Below are 10,984 nucleotides of genomic sequence, written 5' to 3'. Positions count from 1 at the left end.
CTGGCCGTCTGTAAGGACACAGCTAAAACTCAATTCTTCGAATCACTAATCAGCAAAACTGAAAATCAACACTACCATTTGTAGGAAAATTCTCCAGCACACCAAAATTTTAAACCTCCTGGATCTAAGGAGAAATCGGAGTAAGAACGGCAGAAAATCTAGAAGTCAACCATGAACACACGCCTCAGAATCGACCCAGTGCCGCCAAAGAAGACAGAGCTTGAAGAAGAAAGTAACACCTCTGCTTATATACCTACTTCCACTCTTTTTTATTTAGTAATTTGACAACTCACATTTGTAAAAAAAAAAAAAAGAAAAAAAACAAGCTGGAGAAGATAAGCACAATTAACTTCAAAAAACAAAACTGGTACAACGTCATGTAGGAAAAGTGACAGCAATTAAAAACCCACAACTACAGAAGATTTCACGTATTTCGCTTAATACTACGTAAAGTCATTTGAAGACTTATATAAAATGAAAAACTTACCAGGAAATTTAAAAATCTGGGACGCCTGGGTGGCTCAGTCAGTGAAGCGTCTGCCTTCGGCTCAGGTCATAATCTCAGGGTCCTGGGATCGAGCCCCGAGTTGGACTCCCTGCTAAGCAGGGAGCCTGCTTCTCCCTCTGCCTCTCCCCCCTCTCCCCCTGCTCCTGCATTCTAATAAATAAATAAAATCTTAAAAAAAAAAAAATTTTAAAAATCGTCAGAACGAACCCCAGCAGACATTTAAAACCACCCAGATGGTAAGAGACATGGATGAGGTTCTCAAGTGCTCACCCCTCCTTGCCCACCAAACCAAAAAGTTCCTGATGAATTTTACCCATACCTTAAGGGACTCTCATTTGCTTTTGTTCTAGAACCTGCAGAAAAGGAAAGTTCTAAATTGTTTTTGTAAGCTTAGCACAATGTTAAAGCATGACTTACATAAAATCAGACCCAAACAGAACTACACACCAACTCCTTTGCACACACGGCTACAGAAGTCCTGAATGCGGTCCGACTGAATTCACACACTCGAAGCATGTCAGTTAACATACAGACGTAGCTCAGTGTCTGGCGCCCTACTGAGTTGATATTCCTTATTTAAAACCTCTGAATCAGGCAATCATGGGTGTTAAAACTTTTTATAAAGTTCAACATCTGGACAGAAACTCTTAACATAAATACAAATAAGGAATACTTCTTTTACACGAAAATCTATCCTGCTTCATGACAAAAGACCAGAGGCGTTTCCATTTAAGTCAGGAGTAGGAAGCGGGTATCACTGCTACTGAAATTCTGGAAGTATTTGCTGATACAATCAATCAAGAGAAAGAAAAGGTCTAGAAATTGTGAGAGTAGGGAAGCTATCCCCATCTCCAGGTACACAATCATAGGAAGTGCACTCAACACATTGTAGGTATCAGTTACAGCTCAGTTAGGCTGCAGGGAAAAAGAAGAAATCACGGGAGCCAAAAACCAGCAGCACCGGACCTGGAGATTCATTAGAAATGTCCACTCTCAGCTCCCTCCCCAGCCTAAGGAGTCAGAAACTCTGGGGGTGGAGCCCTGCCACCTGCCCTTCAGCACGCCTTCTAGAAGATTCTGACACAGACCCAAGGTTGAAAACCCCCAGATCAAAGAATTCAGCAAGGTAGCTGGGTACAAAACTAGGTAGAAGAACTTAAAAACCTTCCTATGTTCAATCAGTCATCAGGGAAAAAAGTCCACGTACAGTACCAGCAGTAATGAAATCTAGGTGGCACACGTAGATGTTCCCGTCCTCGGGGGCGGGAGGAAGCCACCTCTGCCAGGTGTCAGTTCCGCCTACACTGGTCCACGTGTAAGGCTATCTCCAAAATGCAACCATCAAACTTTTTAGAAGGGTTACCCAAGGTCAGAGAAAACAAACAGGCAAGCATAGGAAGGAAATTTCCAAAACAGAGAAGTCATCGGTGAATAGCTTTGACCCCTTTAAAACATGAGGCAGAGACTGAAGTTCATACAGAAATGCAGGGGTTGAGAAAGTGGTCCTCTACTCCCTCCCCTCCCCTTCTTTGGGGGTGGTGGGGAAAGGGCAGAGGGGGAGAGAGAGAAAATCCCAAGCAGGGTCCATGCCCAACACATGCCCTGACATGGGGCTCGATCTCACGACCCTGAGATCATGACCTGAGCCAAAATCAAGAGTCAGAGGCTTAACCCACTGAGCCATGCAGGCGCCCCAAGAAAGTAGTACTTTAAGTCAGTGGGAAAGAAACATACCATTAAATATAAAAGATACCGGAATTCATTTTGGGGCAAGATAGAGGTACGTTTTAAATTACATTGTGAATGGATCAAAAATTTAGAAGGAAAAATGGAAAGCAGAGCAGAAGAAAACACAATTTTTTTTTAATCACAGAGTGGGGAAAAAAAACTTTCTAAGCAAACTACAAATCTCAGAAGCCTTAAGAGGATATGCTGGTAAAAAGGGACAAAATGCATAATTTACACATAGGAAAATAAAGCCAAACAAACTGGAAAAAATACTTAGCAAACAATTGCTTCATTCGAAAAAGCACTCCTGCAAATCAGCAAGAAGAAAACCCACGTCCCAGAAAACCAGGTGAAGGGTAGGACACAGACAGCGTTTGAAAACTGAAGCCCTTCACTGTCACTCAGAGAAAACACCAGGTCCCCCAAAACTAAGCTGTATCGGAGTGTCCGTATATACACGGCCCGTGGGCACGGAGGGACGTCAGGAGCATCAGCCGAACTCAAGAGGTTTGCTCATTTGTCAGCATCTAAATTAAGAAGCACCTTTTGATCCAACAATTCAACTTCTGTGAGTTCATTCTTCCGGACAAAACGCACACCGAGACACACATGCGGGAGCGGGGCCCCGGCAGCGACCAGCCGCAGACACACGGTCCCCGGCCGCAGGGCCTGGGCACCAGCAACGACGGGGCGTCCACATCCTGGGGCACGGCACGGTCCGCGACGTCAGAGAGGGAGACAGATGGGTCGCTTTGAAGCCACCTCCACCGAGAACAAGCAGGGCACGCACCAGCGTAGCACACACAACTCTGCTGGGCGTGCAATGGGTCCCCCCGGCCGGAGACCTAAGCGGTTTTCTCCTGAGTGGCTCTGCCTTTTGGGAAGGAAAACGGCTGCAGGAAGATTTAGCTTTCAAGTTACATCCTTCATAGTTCAACCTTTTTTACCATGTCCACCTATGGCCATTGTTTTAATAAAGACAGCATGGGGGGTGGGGGGAGTAACGGTAGCCCTGTTTGCATCATGGACCCCATCCCTTCACCTCTTCCTTCCGGCACCTTCCGGGGCCCTGACTGGTCTTCATTCACAGGAAAACCACTAGCCCTGAATTCTTATTTCTGTTGCAAAGAAGAACCGCCTCTTCACTGTTAAGACCAGCACCGCGTGTTTCCCAGGCCTGGGCGGAGGGAGGGTGGCCAGGTATGGTGGCCTTCGCCGTGGCCACACCCTCGACAGGTTTGTGTGTGGAGAACCTCACAGCGAGAGAAGCCCACTGGCAGGGCTGCACCCCCCAGGTGGCCAAGCGCCTGGGCTGGGCACCCGCCTTTCCCTGTCTGAGCATGCCGTCCTGGGAAACGGGTCCCCGCCTGTCACCTGCCCTCTGATGAGAAGAGGCACAAGGCCGAGTGCGCCCACAAACAAAATCCAAGCCTCTCTGACAGCCCTGAGCAGAGGAAGCGCAACGGGACTTAAGGTACAAATACCAACAGGCCTGTCATTAGTGAGGTATTCAGTTGTTTTAAAAAAAAGAAATTCCAGAACAGATGGAAGGTGCAGGACCGACCTAACGCTCTGGATTTATGGTAAGGATCTGAGGAGCCTCACCTCCCCTATCTGCTATCCCATCGGTTGGGGAGATCACACGATGTTCCCCGAGCAGCTTATTAAAAACTGGCTGTTTAGGAGGAAAATCAATCATGACTACGTCTGTGCGTGTCAGTCTGCTGCCCCTCTGCATACTGTCTGGGCACGCACTTTTCTTTTTAAAAGCTCATTTGCAAGGCCTTCTGCTCAGTCAGGGGCACTGCTAAGTGCCAAGTTGGGGGAGCCTCCTGGGAGAAAATGCAGCACCTGCAAAATGCAAACGGCTCGGTTCACTATGGCTTATAAGCAGGTATGTTCTATAGTAAAAGGTCCCATTCTCGTCAGATGTGCAGAAGGTCCAAGTTTACAGCAAAAGACCCAAGAAGGGGGTGTAGGTCTCCAAGCCGAGCCCACGGCTCCGTCCGTGAAGGAGGGACTTCTCACTTAGATTCTCACTTAGAATCTAGGCTTAGATTCTCCTGCCCGGCCTCAGACACCCACCCAGGTCATCGATCAGCATGCCGGGGTCACTCGAGTCCGTTTCAAGTGAGTCCCTGCTATCAAATGACCCGTCACCCCTTTGGGCGCCACTGGGCCGGAGGGAGACACTGAAGAGGTGGTGCCAGGGTCAGGAACCCAGAACAGTACGGTCAAGTTACTCACCACTAATTCATGCCACAGAGTGTCTCGGAGCTTCCGAATTCCCCACATTTAGGTTAGTAAGAGAACCACCTGGAACCTCCGTAGACCGTGGCACAGACTCATTTAAAAGCAGCTGAGAAAGGTGGGGGAGGAACCTTATTACAAACACCTATGGAGGACCCTACCCCCACGGGGACACCTGCTCTCTCACTGTTTATGCTTTTTTATAAATACAGAAATTTCAGGTCGTAGGAAGCTCCTCCCAAAAGGCATTGAGACATCCCAATGCCTCTGCCCTTTATCAGCTGGAATGCAACATCGAGGCACGTTTTTAACTGCAATGGCTTGAGCAGGGGCCAGGTGACCCCCAGCAGGCAGAGCCCCACCCTGCACGGCAGAAATGCACGTGCCCATCAGGCACTAACTCGGGTAGAGGTCCTGTCCGTGTCTTCGGATTCCATTGACAAGAAATAAACAGCATATAAGGATTAAGTTGCTAACGGACACTCGGGATTTCTGCGAGATGCACCCACCAATCCATACATAACATCAAAGGAATTTTACTGTGTTCTGATTCAGCATGTCCTGGACCACCTGGACATGCGCAGTGCAGCCCTGTGTTGAACACAGTGAGATAGGGAGGGCTCCGCAGGCTGCGCTCTGTCCAGGGGGCCAGCATCCAGCTCTAGGAAGGCCCGACCTCGGGGGCACCTCCTCATTCATCCTCCGGGACGTCCCGGAGCCCTTCGCTGTGGCGACTCCGCCCACTGATTTCCAGCAGGGCCTGGGCCTCGGGGTCCACATCCAGGATGCTTTTGCTGCTCTTGGCCTTGGGAAGAAGGGAAGGGACATGAGCGTCTCCCTCACAGCCAAGAACAAGCAGGGACGTCCTGCCGGTTCCAAGCTCATGACAGTAGGACCCCTACTTTTGCCACAAGGAAAACACTGTGGGGGCTCCAGCACTCTCACGGAAGTACCCCCGACCCCGGGATGCCATCGCTGGGAGCTCTTGGGGTGCAGAGGGCCCAAGAATGGCTCATTGCAGAACCACGGGACAAGAAGGAAGCCCGGACCTTCCTCATCTGGTAGACAGGCCACATACCCAGCAGCTTCCCACCTTGCGCAGGGCCCTGCCTCCAGGAGGGTCCACTCTACGAAACCCCACGGACCCCGACAGGACTCCCAGCCCTGCTGTGCACCCACCAACATCTCTCTGTCCAGCAGCAGCTGCTGGGACCAAGTTTAGGATAAACTACCTCCAGACGGAGCAGCAAAAGGGTAGCCTGGAGAGAGTGGAGCAGTGCCCCCCGCCGCTCACCTGCTGCGACCCTGAGGCGTCCCCCACTGCCCACACCTCCATCTTCTCAAAGCCAAAGTTCTCCTGGGCCGACAGCTGAGGGCTGTTGTATGTGGTGCACTTGGGCTTGGCCTTGCTGTGTCCTTTCCCGAAATCCACATCGATCCACAGCCCGAAGTAATTGTGCTGTCCTCCCATGCCCTGTGGGGGCAAGAGCAGAGCCTCCTCAGTCGGAGCTGCCAGACACTCCGAGCCTGAATCAGCCTCAAGAACCAGGCTGACAGGGGGGCCGGTAAGAGGTGGATGCAGTTTTCTTCCCCCCTTTTTTAAAACTGGAAACATACAGAGGGCTGCAATTTAAACATCCCATCCCAAGCTACTAAAATAACCGAGGTGTCCAGACGCCCACCCCGCGGCTCCTTCTCCCAGGGCTACACTGGCTGGGAGCGTAGGTGACGGCAGAAGACGAAAAAAAAGGATTCAGGCCAGGGCCCAGAGACCCAAAGCATTCAACCAAGAGGGGAGAGGTCAGCACCGATCCTGACACTGGAAAACCCGCGACTGGGCCCCCAGACACGGTGCTACTCAGCCAGCAGTCACTTCCTGCGTGGGGCCAACCGCAGGGACAACCAACAGGACGCAGACCTGGGGGTGACTCACACCCAATCTCTCCACCATCCATCGCTCCGCCGTCACACTAACCTGTGGCCAGCAAGACAAAACCACCGTTCAGCCTCCGGATGACCTTCCCTGACGCCCCCCTACCACTGCCTTCTCGGGCCCCTGGTGGCCCGGGGACTGAGGTCGAGCGAGAGGCCAGAGCAGAAAATGCCGACTCTCAGGGCGGCTTCTCTCTTGGGCTGATTACTGGCGATTCCTGAGGACCTACCGGGTGCTGCTCCTGAGGCCACCCAACTGTCCTTTCTGGGAGGTGTCCGGGGTCCTCAGGGGGCCCCACGGGAGCCTTACGGTGAGCCCGGGAAGGAGCACTGGGGCCCTCTCCAACCTGACAAGCTGGACCAGCCTTCTTGGGCTCCTCAGCTCTGCAAGCACAGAGCTGGAATTTCCCAAAAGGTGCTCTGTGTTAAGCAGCAAAGGAATCGGCTGGGGTGCTGGCAGGAGACCCATGTTTCACCCAAAGTAAGCAGGCTCACAGGTGCACGTGTGGGGGGACACCCAACCCAGCTCCTCCCCTTGGCCCTGGCCCCCACCCCCCTTCGCCTGCATCCTCGTCCTCTTGCCCCCATGGCTGAGTCTCCAGGCTGCAGACGGAGCAGACGGCAGGTGCACTCACCCTGACGAGAGCCCCGGTTTTAGGAGTCACGCGGGGACAACTCCGGATGGGTCCAGGGAGCCCAGATCTGGGCGTGCCCCTCTCCCAGCTCATCTCCAGCCACAAAGGCCACAGCCCAACCAGCTGACCCCAGGAAAACTGGCAAATCCACTGTTTGCACACAAACCACAGACACGCCTCAACCGAGCCCGACCTTGCAGGAGAGAATTCTGTCCTGACTTGCAGGGAAGTGTCAGCCTGGGCACGTCGGGACGGACCCCGTGGCAGGAAGGACATCACACAGGTGGGACAGCCCCTGCTCTCCTTAAGTCCTTACCAGTCCGTTTGGGATGGTCTGCTGCCCGTGATTCAGGTACATGTAGTGGTCGTTGTAACCCGTGGAGGTGTACACGGCCATGCGGGGGGAGATGGAGAACAGGAAGCATGTGTCATCCCCTGGAAGTGACCAGAGTGGGGACAAGCTCACATCAACGATCCCACACGGCACCATTTCGCACAATTCTGAAGGACCGGGGCCCGGAGAAGGCGAGCCCCTTGCTGCTCAGCCCAAAGCCGCGGGTCTTTCCACCGCACCACACAAACAGTAAACCTCAAGGGACTCCCTGGTGCTACATCACCTCACGTCTGCAAGGTTAGGACGGCTTCCAGGACAAACGGACTGGAAGGCGCCGAACATGACCGCGTCTGTGATGCGAGGCTGCCCTCTGCTGGAATTCCGCTCATGTCTCAGGACAGCATGGACTCAAGTTTGAAAACCTGCCAACTGTTTTTCCACTGTTCTTCGGGGAGCCTAATCCTGCTTCTTAATCTAACACTAAGACCAGCGGAGCCAACGTGGAGTTAATACCAGAGGAGCTGGGAGAAGCAGGAGGTCACCTGTTGGGATTCTCTGTACCCTAAAGCACAGCCTCCAACCCTGAAGACAGCAGCTCATTCCCCCATTCATCCCCCCAGACACTGTGACAAGGAAGGTGGGGGTGCAGAAGTGAGCAAACGCAGCAGGGTTGAGACTGTGGCCCCCAGAAAGGCCCCTGGGCTGGCGTCTGGGACTGTGGATTCGGGGAGGGTCCCCCACTCCCAGAAATGGCAAGAGGGGCTCCCTGTGCAAACAGTGTGGTTGATGCAGAACACCTGCTTTCCTCCCGGACTCTGGGGTTTGGGTGCTCTTGTAGCCGGCACCCAGGAAAACCCAGGTGCTGAGCCCCTAACGGGCATCGCTGGTAGACAACCTTGCTGGGGAATCGAGTGCGTCCTGTGTGAACCCCTGGGAGAGGGCTCTGGAAGCTGGTGCCTCTCCCTCTGCCGATCTTATCCACATCCTCTTGCTATAATTAATCGTGGCCACGAGGGTGACTGTACCCTGAGTCCTGCAGGTCCTCCTAGGGAGTCCCCAACATGTGGGTGGACTTGGGGATCCCGGACACAGTGGGGGAAAAGCTAGTAGCAGCTACTGGATTAAAGATCGGACATATTCTGAAACCTTGGAGAAAACTAAACCCTAGAAACAACGGGATCTCAGGGATTCCGCTCATGATTCCCGTCCCCCACCCCGTGGCTACTATGATCTCCCTCATAACGTCAACTCTGCACCTGGACGCGGCCTCCCGGCCGGCAGAACCTCACCTCATAGAAAGAAGGTGTGCAGAGGTGTGCAGTATGACAGAGGACACACAGGGCACACATGGCCCTCCCAGGTCTGGGAAGGCTTCCTGGAGGAGGGGACCTTGGGCTGAGTCCCAACAAGGAGCTGGTCATGCAAACGGGTCGGGAGGAGAGAAAGCGCAGCATGCGCCAAGTCTGGGAATGAGAGGGAGCCCAGCCTGCAGGTAGTCTGAGGAGACCGAGCACGGAGCCCCGGGACACAGGCGTGGGTCGTGAGGCTGCGCACAGGAGATGCGCCTCCTGCAGGCAGCATTCAAGGGTCAGACGTGCTGGGATGTGGCAAATGGACTGGAGGACAAGATGGAAACCAGGGGCCTGATTAGGAGATCCCCACAGCAACGGAGAGGGATCAGCATGAGAGAAGGTGGGGGGATGCGAGAGGACCCTCCCATTCAGACTCGCGGTCCCTGTCCCGGAGGACCATGTGGCATTGGTCTGTCGCATCTAGGGACCCGGACAGGAAGGATATTAACCATCTGGCTCCTGGGTGTGAGGGCAGGGCTGCATCGGGTCTCAGAGCCTCTGGGAAAGGCCCCCCCATTTCACCGCTGGGAAGACTCACTGAAGACACGGGCTCGGGCAGCCAGGGCCACACGCCGAGGCACCTACGGGGACGTCAGACCGGGGAAGGCAGGTGCAGCTCTGAGTCCGAGAACAGCCCACTGCCCAGGAGATAAAGGACCCTTGAAAAATGTTGATCAGGGGCGCCTGGGTGGCTCAGATGATTAAGCATCTGCCTTCAGCTCAGGTCACGATCCCAGGGTCCTAGGAGGGAGCCCCGCATTGGGCTCCCTGCTCCGCGGGAAGCCTGCTTCTCCCTCTCCCTCTAATGCCCCCCTGCTTGTGCTCTCTCGCTCTGTCAAATAAATAAATAAAATCTTTAAAAAGAAAAGAAAAATGCTGATCAGAGCACATTTCTTTAATGAAGGGCAAGAATTTACTTCTGAGACTTTCATCCAGTGCATTGAAAGCCACACAATGAGTGCTCCAATTGCAACAAAAAAACACAAGATCGGGTGACCAGGGCAGAAGGGAAAGGCAGACCCCGCGGAGCAGATGCACCAGCGGAGAATGGGGCTGTCCAGGGATGGGGGGCGGCCCGCGAGAAGATCCATCCATCGGACTGGACCAGCAGAAGCACCACAGCCCAGCCTCCCCCGTGGCCTGGACCCCATGTGATTTAATAACGCCAAGCCCCCGCCTCCTTGCCTGAGACCCAGGGTTGGCATACCTGTCCTGTGTCCCTTCCTCCGTTGCCAGAATCACAAAAGAAACCCAGGAAGCGCTAGACCACACAGAGCAGCATCTCCTCCTACTGTCCTACCGACCATGTCCTGAGAAGCACTCGGAGGAGCCCTAAGAAAGGCTCTGGACACGCACGCCCTCGGTCGGCTCAGGGGTCCCCAGGCAGGAGCCACGAGACCGAACTCTCCAGGAGCACCGTGCGACCGCGTGTGGGGCAGGGGACCCAGGCTCACCTTGAAACTGAGGCCTGACCTCCCAGGAGCAGGAGGCAAACCCGCCGAACACCTGGCCGTCGCGATCCTCCACCAGCAGCACACAGGGGCCCCGGTGGGTGATGCGGCCGCAGAGCTGCGAGAAGCTGTGCCCGTGGAGCTCGGACGAGAAGAGCAGGCGCCAACGGCCCTGCTGCTCCCTGCGCAGGTGGGAGTTGACGTAGATGACCGACAGGACGTCCAGGATGCTCTCGAACACCCTCTCCGGGTCAACGTGACGCTCGGGGACCAGGGTGGCCAGGTCGAGGGAGGAGCGCAGGAGGAGGAAGCCTCTGTGGACGACCACGCTCAGAAACGTGGCCACGTGGGGGGCCCTGAACACCCAGTCCTCGATGGTGGCTCGGTCACACTCACAGTCTAGCTGCTGAGGCCCCGGAAGCTTCTCGCCACCTAAGGGAGGGACAGATCCAAGCCGTGTGGCCACGTTACCTGACATCCATTCCCGGCACCTGTGCAGCCCAAAGTGGGAGCCACGTGTGGCTTCTGAGGGCCTGACATGTGGCTGGTCTGGACTGAGCCGTGCAGGAAGTATAAAACACCCGATTCCAAAAAGCCGGTGTGAAAAAGCAAGTGTAAGATCTCCCTCCCTTTTTACATGGATTACCGATGTTCAAGTGTACTTTGGACATCTTAGAAATAATTCCCCTGTTCCTTTTTGCTCTTTTCATGTGGCTACTGGAATATTTAACATTTCACACGTGGCTTGATTGGCGCCTGCATTGATCTGAACAATTCGATGTCCACACCCATCT

The 10,984-nt window shown here is 54.0% G+C and overlaps 1 protein-coding gene across 1 annotated transcript; it reads right to left on the bottom strand.

Annotated features, from left to right (window-relative positions):
• Positions 1-2,384: 2,384 nt before the first annotated feature.
• Positions 2,385-10,683, bottom strand: MEAK7 (MTOR associated protein MEAK7). Its single transcript, XM_081806308.1, has 4 exons — positions 10,194-10,683; positions 7,370-7,488; positions 5,781-5,960; positions 2,385-5,291 (listed from the first exon to the last, which is right to left on the bottom strand). The coding sequence occupies exons 1-4, from the start codon at positions 10,666-10,668 to the stop codon at positions 5,178-5,180; spliced, it is 888 nt and encodes a 295-aa protein (XP_081662434.1). The 5' UTR covers positions 10,669-10,683; the 3' UTR covers positions 2,385-5,177.
• Positions 10,684-10,984: the final 301 nt, after the last annotated feature.

This window comes from Leptonychotes weddellii, chromosome 16 (genome assembly GCF_054177405.1).
Source record: "Leptonychotes weddellii isolate Sample4059 chromosome 16, ASM5417740v2, whole genome shotgun sequence".
In the NCBI taxonomy this organism is placed as follows: domain Eukaryota; kingdom Metazoa; phylum Chordata; class Mammalia; order Carnivora; family Phocidae; genus Leptonychotes; species Leptonychotes weddellii.
This window is presented reverse-complemented; position numbering and strand designations above follow the sequence as displayed.

Bases quoted from the DNA above. Each gene is read 5' to 3' on its own strand.
- MEAK7 (XM_081806308.1), bottom strand. From the start codon at position 10,668: ATGTCAGGTAACGTGGCCACACGGCTTGGATCTGTCCCTCCCTTAGGT. The intron at 5,961-7,369 runs GTAAGGACTTAA...TTGCCCCCACAG, and splicing joins AGACCATCCCAAACGGACTG to GGCATGGGAGGACAGCACAA. The intron at 5,292-5,780 runs GTGAGCGGCGGG...CTTCTTCCCAAG, and splicing joins ACGCCTCAGGGTCGCAGCAG to GCCAAGAGCAGCAAAAGCAT.